The sequence below is a fragment of the Eubalaena glacialis genome, chromosome 8, assembly GCF_028564815.1.
Source record: "Eubalaena glacialis isolate mEubGla1 chromosome 8, mEubGla1.1.hap2.+ XY, whole genome shotgun sequence".
Taxonomy (NCBI): Eukaryota; Metazoa; Chordata; class Mammalia; order Artiodactyla; family Balaenidae; genus Eubalaena; species Eubalaena glacialis.
In genome coordinates, this window is record NC_083723.1 from 113,178,280 (window position 1) to 113,198,306 (window position 20,027).

General features: G+C 45.6%; 1 protein-coding gene across 1 annotated transcript in view; it reads right to left on the reverse strand.

The window, feature by feature from the left end:
* Window positions 1-20,027, reverse strand: part of CREB3L2 (cAMP responsive element binding protein 3 like 2) — a 124,025-nt gene that overhangs the window by 9,942 nt on the left and 94,056 nt on the right. The window contains exons 6-9 of the mRNA XM_061198773.1: window positions 17,015-17,199; window positions 14,498-14,644; window positions 13,489-13,547; window positions 12,103-12,171 (exon numbers count right to left, since the gene is read on the reverse strand). Of these exons, the coding sequence (XP_061054756.1) occupies window positions 12,103-12,171; window positions 13,489-13,547; window positions 14,498-14,644; window positions 17,015-17,199 (460 nt within the window). The remainder of the gene's footprint in view (window positions 1-12,102; window positions 12,172-13,488; window positions 13,548-14,497; window positions 14,645-17,014; window positions 17,200-20,027) is intronic.

Genomic DNA, 20,027 nt, shown 5'->3' on the forward strand with positions numbered 1-20,027 from the left:
AACATTGAAGAAGATGCAAGAAAGGAGAAAAGCATGAAGAAGAAGATGCCGGGCAGAGAACAAGTGGAGGGGTGGCCAGAGGAGATGGCTGTGACAGGAAGGGGTAACAACATCTCTGAGAGGCAGCTGCTCAGACGGCAGATCTGAAGAGAGGGAGAGAGACGGAGAGGAAAACAAGAATGGCGGGGAGGCAAACAGCCATGAGCACCTCAGGCCTATGGTACTTGGAAGGCTCACAGCACCTCCATAGGCAGAAATGAAGGCCAAATATGAATCGGGAGCAAAGAAGCCTGCTCAGCTGGACACACCTTCAGAGCCAGGATCTTGGAAGCCATGCCTCTGATGCAGACTCTGATGTTTCTCCAGGAAAAGACCCAGAGCAGGAGCAAAAAAGGAGTTGTTCTCTCCCTGAAATTGAACAGCTGTGCACACCCTTGCAAGGGTAGGGTTTGAGGGTGAGAACGGTATGTTCTGCTCTGTGTGACGTCAGGTCACAGGAGGAGCAGATGGTGAATTTCTTTGCAAATTCTGAACAGTGCGGCCATAGAAAAGGATCCCACAGCACACACTCCTGAATTAGAGCCTCGGGGATGAATTCTGCGTGAGCAGCACAGAGACTGCTCCTAGCCCCCATCCCTCTTCTCCAAGCCCAGTGCACTCAGCAAGGTGGAGAGGCTTTACAAGCACATGCTTTCTTCTTGGGTCTCAAAGATTTTCAGAAAATTCATGCTGTGATGGAACATCAGAAAGCCAGACAAGTTCACTGAAAAACATCAGCAAATCACTCATTTGCAGAAGAATTCTGGGCTTTGGCAGATAACTTGCCTCCACCATAGCCCATCTCCTGAACAGCTTCCAAGTGCTGGAAGGACATGCAGGTTTTCCCAAGTTTGCAGCTTCCCCCGTGACCAGTACCAGCGAAACAGGTTCTCTCAGGTTTAAGCCAACTAAGGACAGGTTGGCAGTAAGACCATTGCTTTGAGCAGTTCAATGGATAAGAGCGGAGGCAGAATTGGAGCCCACAGCATGTACAGCAAAGGCTTTCTGAACTCAATGACCCCGTGTGGTCCCATCTACACTGTATTTTTACCTTGTACAGTGGTTTTTTCTTTGTTTTTGTTTTTTTAAATTTATTTATTTTTTATATTTTTTGGCTGTGTTGGGTCTTCGTTTCTGTGCGAGAGCTTTCTCTAGTTGCGGCAAGTGGGGGCCACTCTTCATGGCAGTGCGCGGGCCTCTCACTATCGTGGCCTGTCCTGTTGCGGAGCACAGGCTCCAGACGCGCAGGCTCAGTAGTTGCGGCTCACGGGCCTAGTTGCTCCGCGGCATGTGGGATCTTCCCAGACCAGGGCTCGAACCCGTGTCCCCTGCATTGGTAGGCAGATTCTCAACCACTGTGCCACCAGGGAAGCCCTGTACAGTGGTTTTAATTTAAGCAAAACAAAATCATTCATCCCATTATTTCATATCGTTAAATTCTATTAATATGGAGGTCTTTTTAGTGCTTAGTTGTAGGTTTTCTTGCTTTATGGTTATCTAGAAGCATAATCACAAGCAGTACAGACTGGTTTATGTTTCTGTACATTCAAGCAACACGTTCTTTAAAAGAGTTTTGTGAGTTACTCAAGGCTGAGAAATACCGATAGTGTGATTACTGTAAATTCTACTTTAGGAAATTGTGTCGTTTGTGACAACATGGATCAACCTGGAGGGCATCATGCGAAGTGAAATAAGCCAGACAAAGAAAGATAAATACCACGTGGTATCACTGACACACGGAATCTTTAAAAAAAAAAAAAAGTTGAACTCACAGAAATAGTAGACAAGCGGTTGCTAGGAGCTGGGGGTGGGGAAATAGGGAGAGGTTGGTAAAAAGGTACAAGCTTTCAGCTATAAGAGGAATAAGGTCTGAGGATCTAGTGTAAAATATGGTGACTCTAGGTGATAAAACTGTACCATATAATTGAAATTTGCTAAGAGAGTAGAACTTAAATGTGTTTACCAAAAAATAAAAATAAAGTAAATAGGTCATTAACTTGATGTGAGGAATGCTTTCACAATGTATACATGTATCAAATCATCACGTTGCACACTTTAAATATCTCACAATTTTACTTGTCGATTATACCTCAGTAAAGATGGAAAAAAATTAAAAGTTGCAGTTAAATGATCGTATGATGCAGCAAGTTTTTTTCCTCATCACACTTTCTTCTCCCAGGACCTCCCAAGAGCGCCCCATTCTTACTGGCTTGCACGGCTGCCTTTTCAAAGCTAAGAGCTGAGTGACACACCCACTTCCTGGGTGAGCGTTCCTTCTGGCAGAGCTGAAATCTAGTGGGCAGTGGCACACATTTTATTGACAACATCCTGTAATGCCAGCCCCAAAGCCCTGCTTGGGTTCTCCCTGCTGTATTTCTGGAACTCGTGGGGAAGATACACAGGTGAGCCATAGATAAGACCTATGCTTGACCGTGTGGCACAAACCTTTTCTCTCATATTCTGGCCTCCTCCTGTGGTGCCAATCAACAGGGTCTTTGTTACCAGCTAAACTACAGAAAGGGCCCTCACTGTTTCCTTGGTGGCCTGCTGAAGAGCCACGTCTGTAATGCTGGCTGCCACTTCTGATGGGCACCTCAACTCCCATGGGGCACCCTGCTGCCTGCGCTGGCAGCTCCAAGGTGTTGAAGCTCAGCTGTGCTCTGTGCATGGAGGAGTTGGTGGAGGACATTCCTCTATCCAGGCTTTCATTAGACAGCAGATTTCCAGATGTTACCACAGCCATTTACTTTTGCTCCAAATTCTTAAGGTGTTTTTAAAGCAAAATCGCCATTTCCATTTTTACCAACAGTCCCCATTTACCCACAACCTTCCTGCACCTCCTCCCTGCCCAATCCCTGCCCTTGGTCCAGCCTTCAGAGCATGAACCACTGAGAAAACCAATTCCACACAATACTCAGAATCACTCCTCCCTTCCAATTTCTGATCGTGATCAAGAGGCCTGTGACCCCTTCCCTAGGAGGAAGAGTCTCCCAGGAGGCTCCACAGTCTGTTCTGAGGACAGACCTCTGACAGGCCAGACACACCTAAACCCCAATGGTATAATGCCTTAGGCTCAAGTTGGGAACCCCAGCTATAGGTGTAAAGTGCTATCAGTTTGGAAGAAGGACCATCTAAGTCTGGCTGGGCGAGCAGGAAGGGCTGTGTCTTTACTAGTTGTGTGGTGCTTTACTTGGCATTCATCAGCACATCCTTTGCAAACTCAAAGACAATTATATTCTGAATCCACTGCAAATGAAAATGGTTGTTTAATGGCCCCTGATTTCTAACAGTTTATAATCCAGCTCTTGAAGATGAGCAAACACGTAGTTCAAAATAGATTTTTCAGTTTGAAATTTTGGTGGAAAGCGACAGGGATGCAGAATGCGCTGTTCGCTGCTGCTTCTCCTACTCGGATTAGCGAAGGTGAACTCGCGGGAATGATGACACTCTGAAGGCCCCATCCATCAGCAACAGAGGGATTCCACCCAAAGAAAGCAGGTTAGCTCATCCATTCCCCAAAATCTAAATAGATTTCCATGATGTGATAAAGTCTGGGAAATTCATAGACATTCATACAAGAGAAACACTCATTTTTGTCATAAGGAAAGAAATTTATTAGTGATTGAGTGTCCACTGGCTGAGTTCTAGAACTTCATATACTGAGATACTATGTAAAGGTTTCAAAGACATGTAACCAGTAACTAGAAGACCTAAGACGTAAACCCAAACCTATCTGACTCCATAGCTCACGTACTTTCCAATTCAGCACACCATGGTACCCGGACCTATAACCTAATAAAATTAATGATCAAAAGATTTCTTAGTTAAGTAGATTTTTCTTAAATCCAGTGACATTAACATCATATTGAGGGAATTCCCTGGTGGTCCAGTGGTTAGGACTCGGTGCTTTCACTGCCGAGGCCCGGGTTTGATCCCTGGTCGGGGAACTAAGATCCTGCAAGCCACGCAGCGCAGCCCAAAAAAAAAAAAAAAAAAAAAAAAAAAGCATCACATTGACAACAGCACATCCAAGAGATGTGTCCACCGTTAAATACGAAAAGATTACAGTGACCAAACTGCAGACAGAAGGGCCACTGTGAATCTGATGGCAGTGACATACATACTAACAAAGTTTCAGTGATCTGATACAAATAAAAGCAATAGGGTAAAATAAACATTCCCTGGCAGATCTCTGGATATACCAAAATAAAATGCAAATGATGGATAAAAGAACAATAGGTATTCCTTAGCCCACGTCAAGTGTCAGGAAGTCAAACCTGAGCTTTATTTAGGAAAATGGAAGCTATAAGACCTGTCCCTCCACTGGACACCAAAAGAGCCGATGAGATGGCTTTAGGATTACTAAGTCAGTAATATTCACCAGAACACGGCGATAAGCTCCCAGGAAGAGAAACCTGAATTTAGATCTCAGTACCATGGTTTTAAATCACATTACTTAAGTCCTGAGTTCAGGCACTTAGTCAAAGTTAATTCTCTTGACCTCACCAGCTAACAGAATAATGAGAGAATCCCCTTCTGGGGTACTCTGGGTTTGCTGAAACAAATACACCTTTGCAGAGTGCTTGCTATTTCTTTCCACTGATGACAGATGAGTCTCTTTACAGGAAAGCCTGGAATCTCACAACTGATATTGTTGGTCTGAGATGATGTGGTACTTTCCCTGATGCCACTGGGATAGATGCCATGGCCTGAAGCATTGGGAGCTTGGATGACAGCTGTTACCCTGCTTGCATAAAGGGCTGGCTGGAGAAAAGGCAGCCAACAGATGAAAAGGAAGAATTATTTTAAAACTAAAGCTATAAAAAAGTCAATCATAGGACAGACTCTCTTTCCAACAGTGCATTCAGAGCTCAGTTTAAACTTCTCCTTTATTACTGTATGTTAAATCATCAGTGATCATGGCTAATTATGGCTTAATGAATTCTTGGGCTTCCGGGAGCAAGGTCTTAATTTAGAGAGACGTTTATCTGGGCCAAGACATTTTTCACAATTTGTTAAATTGGAGGGTCCAACACTTGATTGGAAATGTGGATTTTGTCCTGTGGTGAGATGTAAAAATAAACCTTATGGCTGTCCTCACACAGCTCCTAGTAAAAGAGCAGTTAAAGGCAGCTGCCAGCCTTGCCCAAAATAAAGCATCACCCTGTATCTTGGGAGGCATATCAAAGGAAATTGGGCAAAACATTCAAAAGTAGCCAAGAGTGTGAGACACAATCTTATAAAAACTGGGAAATGCATCAACAGCCTCATGTGTTTTCTTGTATTTGGTTTAATTTTGTTTTCTTATGTTTCTGTTATTTAAGGGAAACAGCAGGGGTTGGTGTGGGGAGGGAGCGAGAGAGAACGAGCTAGTGATACAGTCACTGCATCTTATACTTTGAACATTCTAGTACCTAATTTCCCACTGGAGTCAGAAACTAGGACCCAGGAAAAATAATAAACTGATGGTTCCCAATTACTTGCTGTGTCAGGAGCTTCAAACCAGGTACTCTCTATAAACACAATTTCCATCAAATCCTGTAACACACCTTACTCAGAAATGGAAATAGCTGGGCTATAATGCATGTGTGCACATTTGTGTGTGTAAGTAAATCACCCTCTGGGTGAATCAGCCTCCCACAGGAATGAAGGAACTTTTTTTTACTTATGGAACTACTTAGAGCAGTAAGTTCTAAATTCCAAATCATGAACCATTCGTGGGTTGTGAAAACAGCTGGGGTGTGACTGGTGTATTTAATGAAACAGAATCAAATACAACACACAATATGTGAGGGCATCACACATAGTAAATAAGTATTCATTTGTGAAACATTCATATTAGTTATGAATGTGATGTATATGTATGTGTGGTGTGTCTGGGTCACTACACAACATGTAAAACAATATGATCAAAAAAGTCTAAGTGCTACTTATCTAATGCACACATGCAAAAAAATCATATGAGTGAACATTAGGTGGCTTCATGATGGAAGAGGCAGGCATCCATGTCCTGTCGAAGCAAAACCCCACCTGAATCCCTCCCCACCCACCCCAGTCTTCTAGAATTAGTGTACAAGATCGGAGGGTTGGGGGGAGGTGTCAAAAAGCAAAAACAGGGACTTCCCTGGTGGTGCAGTTGTTAAGAGTCTGCCTGCCAATGCAGGGGACACGGGTTTGAGCCCTGGTCCGGGAAGATCCCATATGCCGCGGAGCAACTAAACCCGTGCACCACAACTACTGAGCCTGCACTCTAGAGCCCGTGAGCCACAACTACTGAAGCCCGTGCGCCTAGAGCCCGAGCTCCGCAACAGGAGAAGACACCGCAGTGAGAAGCCCACACACCACAAGGAAGAGTCGCCCCCGCTCACCGCAACTAGAGAAAGCCCGCGCGCAGCAACAAAGACTCAACACAGCCAAATAAACAAATAAAATTATTAAAAAAAAAAAAGAAAAGCTAAAACACCTACCTCAAAATCCTCAGGTGGAGGGCGGGGAGGTGGTAGGATATAATGTTAATAATAATTCAAAACATTGCATAACAATAATAAGGAGACTCTCAAACTACCTCAAAGACTTTTAAATACTAAAGTGCAAACTCTTATACAAAAGATAATCACATTCTGCTAAAATCCTAAACTTTGAATAAATACTCATTTATTTATGATCTTTCACCTAACTTTTGAAAGTTGTTCATGGGGCTCTGGCCTAAATTTTTAAAAATACAAATGCTCTCCTTTCTCTTACTGTGTAATTGCCACATTATAAGGAGGTTTATTTTTCAGGGACCAGAGGGCACTTCTGAAATATTCTATCACCTACTCACCCAGGAACACAAAAAAGAGAGAGTTCTAGAATGTTTTCTGGGGCTGAGGAATGTCTAACTTTACCATGGAATCCTACTAAAATGCCTTTGTAAACTCTCTGGGAAACTTAGTCTAGTATCCAACAATTCTTTGAAGTTTGTAACATTTTCAACTGAAAAGAAAGCTTATACTCTTCACACAACCAGAAGTTAGAGATAATGGAGAAATGAAAAGTGATTTAAACCAAGATAAAGGTCTACAGAGGGTCATTCCTGGACGTGGGTCATTCATGAGCACTCTAACGGCCTCTCTGTGCACAGCAGGAGAGTGGGACCAGCTGATGACGGTCAGCCGAAGGGAAGAGAAGACTTCACATGTGGAAGACACAACAGTGAGGAGGAAGCCGACAGACAACCGGTGCAAATGGACGCAGCTGTGCGGCTAAACCAACAAATGAGGAGAGCACAGTCAGAGCCCAGTGGGCTTGGCCGGAAAGACCTCCATCAGGAATCATATGCAGATTTTAAAGAACAAGAAAAGTAGAGACAGAGAGGAGGACTGTAGCTAAGAGGAAGGTCAAAGAGGAAAACTAATGAATTCTTGTTTCTGATAACAACACAGACAGGACAAGCACATCCCTCACCTTCTGTGAGGTTCGGAGAAAGAATATCAATGAGGCCCACTTCCCATACATGTCATACATCCTAAGGGTTCTCCTCACCCCACCTACCCCAAGCCAGGCAAACACTGCCCATGGGTACCGCCGACACCTGCTCCGTCGAGCTCCCTCCAAGGCCAGGTCAGAGCTCCAGACAGATATATGGCCTTGCTCCTGCTGACTCCTCATCCCACGGGGAAGGGCGTGGCTAGGGGGAAGCCAGGGCAGGGCCCCCTAAAACACAGATCCCAAGCTGGGCGCTCTTGTTTGGAACTACGGTTGACCCCGTGCTGGGAAAGGCAGCGGTCCTTGGAGAGAGAGCACGACAGCGGCAAAAGAGATCGAGGTAAGGGCCAGGTGAGAAAGTAAGTGGCTCAGGTCTAGTCCCTGTCCTGCCTCTAAATGGATGATCTTAACCTCATCAGCCCTCAGTTTCCGCTTCTGTAAAAGGAAGCGATTAACAGTTAAATGAGATGATGTCTAAAGTACATTTCAAGTCTAAGCTCCTATGAGTCTACAAATCAGGGCTGAGGAGAGGGATAGTGGCTCACAGCCCTACAGCCTACAGCACGAGGGCAAAATTAAAAATGAATGGAGCAAACTGGGCCACAAACACCTAAAATGGATGGGCTGGGCAGTGCATGTGCATGACTTGTGCAGAAGAAAAGGCTAGAAAGTGGGGGAAAGACAGGGTCTCTCAAGAATGAGACATGCAGCTCGGAGAGACGAATGATAAGCAAGGAAGGCCAGGAAGACCCTCCGGCGCCACACATGGCCTCGCCTGGACTTTGCAAGTGCAAATGTATATTCTGATCGAGCAGCGGAAGGAGGGCCCCCTGGGAAGCCACCTCACCCTCAGCGCACACATTTCCTGGTGGCACGCGATTAGCGGATCGCCTTCCCACTGCTTCGGCTGCTCTCAGGCTCCTGGGGTAAGGCTGCAGAAGTCTCCTCTCCTGCCTCCATCCTCTTCCAGCTTCCTGAGCTCAGATAAAAGGGGCTTTTCTGCCTGGAAGCCCAGAGCAATGCTAAACGGCTGCTGCTGAGGCGAGTACTAACCGAAGAGGCGGGATTGATTTGCAATCTGAGCGCGCGTTCTCATCGGGATAGATGGAAAGTCCCTCCTGGGGGGGAGCACAGAAGTGGTAAAATGTAAAGAGGTATAATTTGTCTTTATTTTGGTCCACGTACCCACTAGCTTTTCCTGCCACGTCGTGCCAAATGAAACAACGGCACACGAGGTCTCCCACCCCACTTCTGGTGACCCAGGGTCCTGTCCACTTCTCACAGCCATTTCTGCCTCTGCCCAGCTACCTCCAAAGGACGTTAATACAAGAAGCACGAACAGGACACAAACACAGGTGTGTGTTCACTGGGCCCTACCCTGTGCTTAGTTCAAACACTGGGTCACTCACACGGTGTGACGAATAAAGGGTCCGAAAATCTCCCCTTACCACGGGCCCAACACACCAACTCCTCCTGACTGGTTTAGGGCAGGAGATTGCCACGGTTCGTGTTACAGTCACTCCGGCTACTGCAGTGTCCTCTGGCGAGGGGAGGCCCTTGGCAGGAACAGAAGAAGAAGGGAGAAGAGGAAGTCGGGGGCAAGGAAGGCCCTTCCTCGTGTGAACAAGAGCGGCTCTGCTTTCATTCCCTGACTTCTCAAGCCAAAGCACATTAAAAGCTGCTGGACTGAGAGATTAAGACTATAGGAACTCCCTCATCAGACTACCTGTGGGAAGATTGCAGGTTAATCAAGTATCAGCCATTTCCACCATAAAAGGTTGTCTACCGGGGGCTTCCCTGGTGGCACAGTGGTTGAGAATCTGCCTGCCAATGCAGGGGACACGGGTTCGAGCCCTGGTCTGGGAAGATCCCACATGCCGCGGAGCAACTAGGCCCGTGAGCCACAATTACTGAGCCTGCGCGTCTGGAGCCTGTGCTCCACAACAAGAGAGGCCGCGATAATGAGAGGCCCGCGCACCGCGATGAAGAGTGGCCCCCACTTGCCGCAACTAGAGAAAGCCCTCGCACAGAAACGAAGACCCAACACAGCCATAAATAAATAAATAAAAATTTTAAAAAAAAGGTTGTCTACCAGGAGAGGTAAGTTTGGAAGAGGGAAGAGACGGCACTTGGGCCTCGGGGGGAACCACAGGGGAGGCTCCTGCCAATCAAGGGACAAGCAGAACACCACCAGCATAAGATAGACGGTTTTCTCAGTCGAGGTTCCAGCGGGCTGAATGGCTGGGAAAAACTTCCACAGTCAGTGAAGGAAACAGAAAGAAAACCAGCACTGGCTCTCAGGGAAGAACGCCAGGTATGCTGACCCCAAGCTCAAATATGCATATGCTCCCATAACTCATATTGCATAATAACCAATATCGTATTAAAAAGGCTGTGGCCATTATTGTAAAACAGAAAAAACAGTTGCAAAACACGGACTGTTGTTACATAGAATCAGATGTGCTTTATGTCAGTGCTCCTCAGATGACAGCTCTTCATCAAAATCTGAAAGAAATAGGATTCTGTAGAAATATATTTACTGATACGAAAATATATACCCACTGTTTTTTGTTAAATGGAAAAGGCTCTTAACAGAGGAGGATGTACAATATAAATACATATATATAAAATATTCCAAAATGTAAACATCTCTCTAGGTGAAAAGATTGTAATTTTTTCCCCTTTTTTAACTGTATTTTCTAATTTTTTCTACAATGGGCATATATTACATGTGTGGGTTTTTTTCTTTTTAAGTTTAGAAAAATATGATAGAGCAGGGTCAGCCTGGAGAGGGGAGGAGAGACCCTTTTTCCCAGGAAAGGTGGCAGCGACCCCGTCTCATCACAAGCACCCACTGCTCTTTGTGCCTCTGCTGCCCCCGTGTGGCTGTGGATAGACCTGACACCCAGAACCCCTAGACTAGACCCAACCTGGACCAAATTCCACGGTTATCTTGGATGGATTCCTCTTCCCCTTTTCACCATTTCATGACCTGGATTTGTCCCATTCATGAACACAGGACTTCTGCAACAGCAAGTGCTAGGACGGGGGGTGGGAACACTATCAGGTCAGGATGCTAACAAGATGGATACAGACGCTGGTGGGGTTCAGGACCCTGAGAACCACTCTGGCAGGAGTAAAGGTGGAGATAAGAAGAGAGGAAGCCTCAGGAGACTAATGGTCAAAGGCAACCATGAAACCGGAAACCTGAAGTCGTACTGGAAACCAGCTCCTTTGCCTCAAGGGATCAAGGTGATACCACATGGAGATGGTGACAACATTTACTTACTTCTGTTGTTTGTCTACAGAGCACTAGAGGTGATTGCCCTTGACTTGCTATATGAGCATACATTCCCAGAAGTGCAGAGGGAAACCCAGCGGGGTGACAATGTCCACTTTTCCTACTGATGGTATTTTTACCTTATGACTAGATTAGCCTGCTGTTTGAGCAACAGACCATGAAGATTTAGGAAATGGGAGCCAAATTTCAAGTTATTATGAAATGACATGCAAATAGATTTACCCTGATCCCTTAACATTTGCAAAATTGTTACTAGGCATTAGTGCTAAGCCTTAAAATGATGAATTAAAATTTTGCTTACCTAAAAGTCAATTTTTCTCTGCTTGGATTGTCAGATCTATAACAACTAAGGGCAACAGGATCCCTTGACTAATGAACACTTCAACTTTCAAAGCATAGGCAGGCTCCATGAGCGTGCACACACACACACACACACACACACACACACACACACACGATGAAACTCCCCAACCGCCATTTCTCAGCCCTATACCTTAACCCCTTTCTCTTACATATGACCCCGGGTAAAGCTCAGTATGCTCCTACATCGAGGCTCCGGACCAGATTGCCTGCCTTCAAATGCAGCCTTCTAGCATTTACTGCGTGACCTTGGGCAAATCACCTAACCTTTCTGAGTCTCAGGACCTCCTTTATATAATGGGGATAGTAATAGGACCAGCTCATAGGGCCATTAGAAGGTTAAATGAATTAATATCTATAAAGTGCTGAAAACAGTACCTGGCACAGGAGGTGCTAGAGGAACTATCCTATAGTTACTTTTCAAAATGGGCTTAAAATGTAATTAATGAATTAACTTTTAAAAACAGTAATTAAAAAAACAAACTTGGTTTTCTCTCCATTTTTTTTTTACTAAAAAACACCATTTATTACTCAAATTGCGTGACAAAAAACTGGTCAGGCCCTCTTTTGTCCACCTCTAAAGTCTGATGTCATTTTCAGGAGAATCAGACTCATTGACCTTATTCTTTTCCAAGCCTCTTCCTTAACCCCCTCATCATAGCCCTTATCAGAATCAGCCTCTTCATCAATCCCACGTATTTTAGGAAAAGTAAAGGACATGCCTGTGTGTGTGTGTGTGTGTGTGTGTGTGCGCACACATGCGCACACACGGGAGGAACAGGTGAGAGAAGTGCGACCGTCCTGAGCATCCTGACACAACTATCCTTTCAATGTCATCTCCTCCCCTCTCCTCCCAGCTCTGGCCCTGGATCTCCCCCTCTTTCCCCACCTTCCATCAGGCAGCTGTATTGGCTCCTCACTCCAGGGACCCTCACCTGTTGGTGTTCTCCAGAACCTCCACCTTCTTCCGAAGCTCCAAGTTCTCTGTTGAACAAGACTCCACCCTACAGAGGAGAGAGAGAGAGAAAAAAAAAAAACTTAGTTTTTTATCAGGGGAGCAAACACTAAGCCAGGAGCTCGGATGGAGGCAGGTGGGGTTCAGAGAAAAAAGACAGGGAAGCAGCTACTCTAGGGAGGTGAGGGAGAGAACTTGGCCAACCTGAGTTGGGGGAAAGGGTGAGGAGACAAAAGAAAAAAGAGAGAGAGAGATGGGTAACCAGTGCCTCAGTAATGGAAAATGAATAGGGATGGTACAAAACATAAACTTCTTTTAGGGTGTTCCAACCTTGATTTCTCTCGACTTCCCTATGGCTCTCAACGTCCATCACAATTCTCCCTCTATGCTACAGGGTCTGGATGCTGCTGGCTGTACTCTCGACCTGAAGGACTGACAGGAAGCCAAGGGGCTTGGGGCAGGGGGAGAGTGAAGGACAAGAACCCGGGACCTCAAGACAAGGGATCCAGGTGCCGGAGCAGGCATGCCCCAAAGAGGCAATAAAGAGATTTTCATCGAAACATCTTGACCCTGGATACCTACAGACAATAACAAACAGAATGGGACTGCTGAATGCTATATTACCAACACCTAAATCAGGAGGAAGAAACACTGACTTTCAGTAGGAACTTCAAGAACCAGCCAGGATCCACCAACCGCTCCTCTCACCAGACACACATAAAGATTCATTTCTAGGTTCCGGGACGCATTCCCATCTTAAAATGGTATTAGTTTGTCAGATGGGAACTATTTTCTAGGGCTAATACAAAATTGTATTTAATTTACGTTTTTCTAACAGCCCTCCTGATATTCCAGGCTATTCAGAAGAGCAAAAGGTGCCTTCAAGTGTTTTTGTGAAAAGTCACTCACCTATAACACAAATTATAGTGGACAGAAAAAAAAGAACGCCAACCTGCCTTACTTACTTCATCCCCTGCTGCTTTCTCTAGCGTGCGAGGGAGTGTGGCCAACAGGAATTGATTAATTAGCGCCTCTCCTCTGAGGAGTCCAGGAATATGCATGAAGGTTAGTATTTGTACTTATTTGAAAGAAAGCCTTCAAGGACTTAAGGACCCTTGGTTGGAAACTGTGCGGTACAAATGCTTACTAAGATTGAATGTACTTTTTATCACCTGCCAGATCTATAAGCTTTCCCCTCTAAAAACCACTAGGTGGCAGGCAAAACATAGCTGATAAACCAACGGCCTTTGCTGGGGTCCAGACCGAGAAATTGAACCCCCTTCTCATAGAAAGCAGGGCCTCCCCGCACTTACATTTCTCTACATGAATTGCTCAATACACACAACCACTTTGGCAGGAGGCTTACTTTTTCTCCAAGCTGTCCATGTATTCCTTCTTCTTCCTCCTACTTTCCTGGGCAGAAATCTGCAATGGAAGGGGAGAAAAAAGGATTATGTTCCAGCTATCTCAGTAAACCAGTATGACAAGAGGCCATGAGCAAAGAAATCACAAAAGCCCTGCTCACTTTTGTGGCCACTTCCCATTTGTTTAACCTACTGGCTCATCTACTAATCACCTCTTCTGTCCTCCCTGGTTTCAACCAGCTGATGTTCTCATCTACTTTCCAACACACTAGGCCCCCAGTGAGAAGGACAGTGGTCCAGGAGTCAGACTGGAACATGTGGGTCACGAACCATCTGTATGGTCTTAGATAAATGATTTCAATTCTGTGGACCTAGTTGGCTCAACTATAATACGTAATATAAGCCAGTTGGGGTTAGTCGTATAAAAATTCCCTGGCGGTTCTGCACATGGACGAAGAATTTTAACTCTAAGCTCTTTCCTTCCTCTCTCTTTGTCTCCTCCCTCCTGCTCTGCCCACACCCTAGCCACGCCCCAGGGCCTCTGCACCCCTGATCCCCACTGTAGGGGCCTAGGACTAGGAGACTGCTGGACCCAGGTATAGGACAGTGGTCTGCAGAATTTTTTATCAAAAACCTCTATCAAGAAAAAAAATTAAGCAAGCACCTATAATACATTTATATTTATTCATTTATAAATTATATACATGCCTACTAGAGGGAAATATTGTGTGTCTAATAAAACAAAATTTAAAGGCTGAGATTTTTTTCAAAATGTAAATGGGAGTTCTAATATTTTCTTCCCACCCCTGTATGGGTCATCTTAGGCACCACAGAGTGTGCACACCCGATCTGGAGGCCCACTGACCAGAAGATGTATGGGGAGGTCTGGGGGAAGACAGGGGCAAGCCTTGGTCCCCACCATGGGACGGGCCGGTGTTGGCCACCGGGAAGGGAGGGTGGGCATGCTGGCTGGGTTCTGCTCACAGAAGTACCTGGATTTGAAGGGCTCACCTTATTCTTGATTTTCCTCCGGATTTTCTTCAGGGCCTTCTCCTCTGATTTTGTCAGGGGCAACTTGGTGGGGATGGGATAGCCCTCGGCGATCAGGGTCCTCTTCTCCTCCTCCGTCAGGACCAGGGGGCCTGATCCCTGCAGCTTCTGTGCAGACCAAGGAGCAGAAAAGGGTCAAAGAGGAAAAGCCAGGAGCACCGGAGAAACACCTCCTGAGGGGTGAGGAGGGTCTGTTATGATGTCTTGCCAATGGCTAAGGGAAAAGGAGGCCCATCTCTTTTGGTGAGAAACGGGCACTTTGAAGTGGAAGCAAAAATGCAGAAGACACTCGTGTGAGTGTTACAACCCAAGGATTATAATATAAGGGAACGGGTAAAGAAACCTCCACCCATTATTTCCCAGAAAGTACCCTGCTGGCTAAAACATCAAAATTAAAGGATAGAATTCATTTCCCACGTCCCTAGAGATTTCCTGTCCTCGGAGTGATGAAGGATTCACTTGGAACTCTGTTTGTGGAAAGTTTTGTTGTTCTCCTAAAGATGCCATTTTGCAAGATGCTCTCTATATACTAGGAGTTGCTTCTTGACCTCTACTTCCAGCTAAGGGGCCAGGGCTCCTAGGGACACACCAGCAGGCATGTTCCATGGAGTCACTGGTCAGCACAGTCCCAGACTGTCCATCATCAGTGGAGATGAGAACTGTAGCTCATCTCATTTCACTCATATTAGGACAATGTGTTTATAATTAGTCAAATAAATGGAGTAACTACTGCACATTAGCTCCACGCTAGATGCACGGAAGAAGCAAAACGAACTCCGTCTCTTAAGCAGCTAATGATCGAGACCGAGACTGAATTGAAACTCGTGAAAGAATGAGAGCAATTAAATGCTAGACTGTAATATTCACTCAATGTACATTAAAAATATGAAGAAGGAGAATGCTTATGTGAGTCTGTGTGATAAGGGAAGGCTTAGGGTAGCAGATAAGGCTTGAATTGGGCTTCCTGAAAGAAAGGGGGTGATTTACACAGAGGAGGGCATTACAACAAAGGCAGTATTGTAAAAAGTAACTGAAGAAGCCACTCTGCGTAGAGGGGGTGAGGAGTTCTGGAAGCAGCAGCAGGTTGGGCACGTAGGAGGGTGTTTGTACCCAGCAGAGGTATGAGGGCTTGATGCCAACAGATAATAGGGAAACAACACAGATGCTGAGCCAGGGTATGATATGGGAAGGATTTCCTCCATGACCACGTGGAATGGATTAATTGTGGTAGGATCCACAAATCCATAGGATGGACACTATTTCAGTAATCAAAGGAGTGAAGGGTTAGAGGAGAGAAGGCAAAGGTGGAGTGGAAAGAGTTAATTCCCTGGCCCTCGGTAATAGTGATATATAAGAACGTGGCCACAGATCTAGAACTTTCTGAGTTTCTGACACAGACTGAACTCAAATTTTCAAAATTATGTTAATTAATACATGATTCTTCTAAGAATTTTTAAATAACTCATTTCATTCAAATTTGCTCTGTGATATTATAAATTCAATAAGGCTGACTAATTTTTAAATCCTCATAGAAATCAATCGACTATTCAGAACAATGAGAAGTTAATTATCTAACCCTAATTTTTTTTTTAATTTATTTATTTTATTTATTTATTTTATTTTATTTTTGGCTGTGTTGGGTCTTCTTTGCTGCACGTGGGCTTTCTCTAGTTGCGGTGAGCGGGGGCTACTCTTCATTGCGGTGCGCGGGCTTCTCATTGTGGTGGCGTCTCTTGTTGCAGAGCACAGGCTCTAGGCATGTGGGCTTCAGTAGTTGTGGCACCCAGGCTCAGTAGTTGTGGCTCGTGGGCTCTAGAGCGCAGGCTCAGTAGTTGTGGCGCACGGGCTTAGTTGCTCCGCGGCATGAGGGATCTTCCTGGACCAGGGCTTGAACCCATGCCCCCTGCATTGGCAGGAGGATTCTTAACCACTGTGCCACCAAGGAAGCCCTACCCCTAATTTTTATTTGGAAAAATTATATATGTGAGGGATGAATGTTGACTCATGATTTCTATCCTGAGTCACTGGGTTAAGAGTTGCACCACAGACAAAAAGGGTTAAATTATATTTTTGAGCTTTAGACATCAACGCATTTACTCTCAGAGCGATTTTTCAGTTCATCAAAGATTGCTTATTTAAAAAATAAATTATTTCCTATCATAGGTCATAAAGACCGCCTAAATTGATATTTGTGATACAATTTTGAGAAGAATAACAACACATTTTTATTCCTCATGTTTGTAGCTATAAAAAAGAAACATGTGAATAAAAACTGGAAGTGTGCACAGGAAAGGAAGAGAATGTGTTAGCATGATGAGGTCACAGGCAGTTCTTAGAAAACGTTCTTTAAGACTGTCATCCCCCTGCTTCAGCAGTTAGACCTAAAACTTCCTACAGGCTCCGAATGGTACCCACGCTGGGTGAAGGTCCGAGTGACAGAATGGGGGATGGGGGTGCAGGGATGCAGGTGACACTCACGTGCGGTGCGGTGAGGAGTGGGGAGCTGGCAAGTGCCGAGGGGGCCCGCGCTGGGGCCCTGGCGGGGCTGTGGGTCTGCGGCAGGCCAAAGGGGTGCAGGCGCGGGCTGGGGCTCAGGCTGCCCTCTGAGTCGCTGCTGTGGCTGCTGGGAGGGGTGGGCGGTAAGTGCAGGTGGTCCACGGAGGCTGAGGGGAAAAGAACGGATTGCATCCATCAGGGAGCAACAGAGCAGGACTTGGGGCAGTTCAACATTCAACATCCCTACAGCAGAACTCAGGACAGCTGAACAAAAGAATGAGGAATCTCTGCGTGTGGATATGGAAAGGCCTCCAAGATGTATTACCATTAAGGTTAAACTTTAGGAGTGTTTCTTTCAAAAAATTTGAAAGGTTGAATTATTGGGTTCCAAGTCCGCAGTCCTTGATATGGCCTTGTGGCAGGTGCTCTTGGCTTGATTTTCAGGCTTTATTTTGGATACATTTTTGGATTGGGTTTTTCAGTTTTACTTTGGTCAATGGGGGTTTCAGTAGATGTGACATTATTGTCTGCTGGTCTCAGCCTATAGAGGAGGGGAATAAATCAAGGTGCAAAGCAGTGTATAAAGTAGCCCTCCTTTTGTATGAAAAAGGAGAGAAAGAGAATACAGACCCCCATTTGCTTGTATCTGCGTAAAGAAACTCTGGAAGGTATATAAGAAACTAATAAAATTATGATGTAATGGGGGGAGGGGAAATTACAGTCGGTAGGGACAGTGCTGGCATAACCTTCCCTCTATTCATTTCATATAGTTTCCATAGTTTGACTTGTAAACCATGTTAATGTATTAGGATCTTTTTTTTTTTTTTTTAATAGCAAAAGCAGGGAGCCCATGAGTGTTTGAGAAAAGCTCATTTGTTTCTGGAGGAATGTGCATGGTAGGGCCCATAGGCCAGATGCCAGGCATTCTTGATTCAGATAATACCCAATCCATCTGTGGATAGACAGGTAGGCATTGGAAGACAAATTGGGGGAGGGATGCCTCCCACAAAGTCCTCCAGCATCTAAGCATCCTTCGCCTCTCCTCAGGGAGACACCCACACACTCTGCCGGGGCCTTTGAGCCTTAGCCGGTGCCAATCTTGCATTTCCAGGGCAGGAGGGATGGGTTCCTGAGGGAGGAAGCCACTCTTGAGTTCAACCTGACAAACGAGCTTTGGGGTCTCACTCTTTTTCTGACCTGCAAATCTTCACGTTGTGCTGAAATACCTTGACAGCCAGCTGCTGTTCCTGAGCCAAGGAACATGACCTTGGGTAAACCTTTCACTCCACACCCCTCCTGGAGCCCCCAGGACAACAGAGCCCTGAGTGCAGCGGCTCTGAACTGGGCAAGGAGCCTGGAGGCCTCATACACACCTGGCTTTCCTCGGCCAGAGAACAGCTCGGGGCCATGGAGAGGCCTCAGTCTCCTGCCTGATGTACTGTGAATGGGAAGAGACTTTCTGACACACAGCTACTCACCTAAGAGAAAGGGTCCCCCCATAGCTGCCTTTGGAGGTGACAAGTTGCAACCAGACGGCTCTCTCGCCCACTGAGACCCCTGAATATCCTAGGTAACCACAGGTGATGTGTCTCTCTCTGCCACCCCCCGCGCCCACTCCCATTCACAGCACACTTTCTTTCTCTCTCTTTCTCTAACCCATCTCTTTTCTCTTTCTAACATACTGCTTTTCACTAGATGCTTCTCCGCCCAAGACCTCCCTGGTTTTTTAGAGTCCATGGGCACTCTTAAAGCTAAAGAATATTCTAAAACAATCCTATGCATCTCCACTGCCAACTCTTCTGCCACCACTTCCAGGCAGCTAAGGAGGGTAGGTATGCGCCTTAAACTTATGTGCTCACCTAGGAAGGAGTCCCAAGCATGTTAACCAAGTTTTTCCCAATGCCATGACGACCTGTGGCACTCTGTGGTGTCAGATGAATTAAGCAAGGAAGCCATCAGACTGGGGTGGCTCCAGTGCTCTGGTGGCCCTACGTAGGCAAACCAAAATCTAAGCCTCTAAATGCTTTGAGGTTACCAGACTGAAACCCAGGACAACCGGTCACAAACAGCCAACTTGGCTTTAAGTTATATCCAATCAATAATTTCCTTACTTTGGGCTTCCCTGGTGGTGCAGTGGTTAAGAATCTGCCTGCCAATGCAGGGGACACAGGTTCGAGCCCTGGTCCGGGAAGATTCCACACGCCGCAGAGCAACTAAGCCCGTGAGCCACAACTACTGAGCCCGCGTGCCACAACTACTGAAGCCTGCGCGCCTAAACCCATGCCCTGCAACAAGAGAAGCCACTGCAGTGAGAAGCCTGCACAGCAACGAAGAGTAGCACCCACTCGCCGCAACTAGAGAAAAGCTTGCGCGCAGCAACAAAGACCCAATGCAGCCAAAAATAAAATAAATAAAATAAAAAATTTAATTAAAAAAAATAATAATTTCCTTACTTTGCTTCCACCTTTTCTTTATAAAAGTCTCCCCTCAGCTCCTGTCGGTGGAAACTTGTAACTGGTTTGACGCTGCAGAATGTAACTAATTTTTGCTCAAATAAGCTCTTAAAATTTTTAATTTTTTAGAGTTTATCTTTTAACAATGTTTATCTTTTAACCATGGTAAACAAACAAACAAGCAAACCAAAAACAAAACAAAACTAAACCCAGGAGTGGCCAAACCTAACAGGGGCTCCCGCTGTCTGCCATGCTGAGCAGTTAGTCTGGAGAGCTAACCAAGAATACCAGAGCTCACTTGTCCCTTTCACTAGGCAGAGCCCTAATTATTCTAATACCTTTCTCCTTTCCAAGCAGAAGGTGCTCCACAAAAAATGAAAATGGCATGGCAGGAAAAGTGAAGCAAACTCGAATCTCCTCTTACCTACTTATTAAGAGCTACTGCCCTGGCCACAGGTGCCTCAGTATCAGATTTCTAAATATCACTTGAAATGTTGCTCTTGGATTACTTACTGACAGGGCTGGGGACAACCGGCTACTTT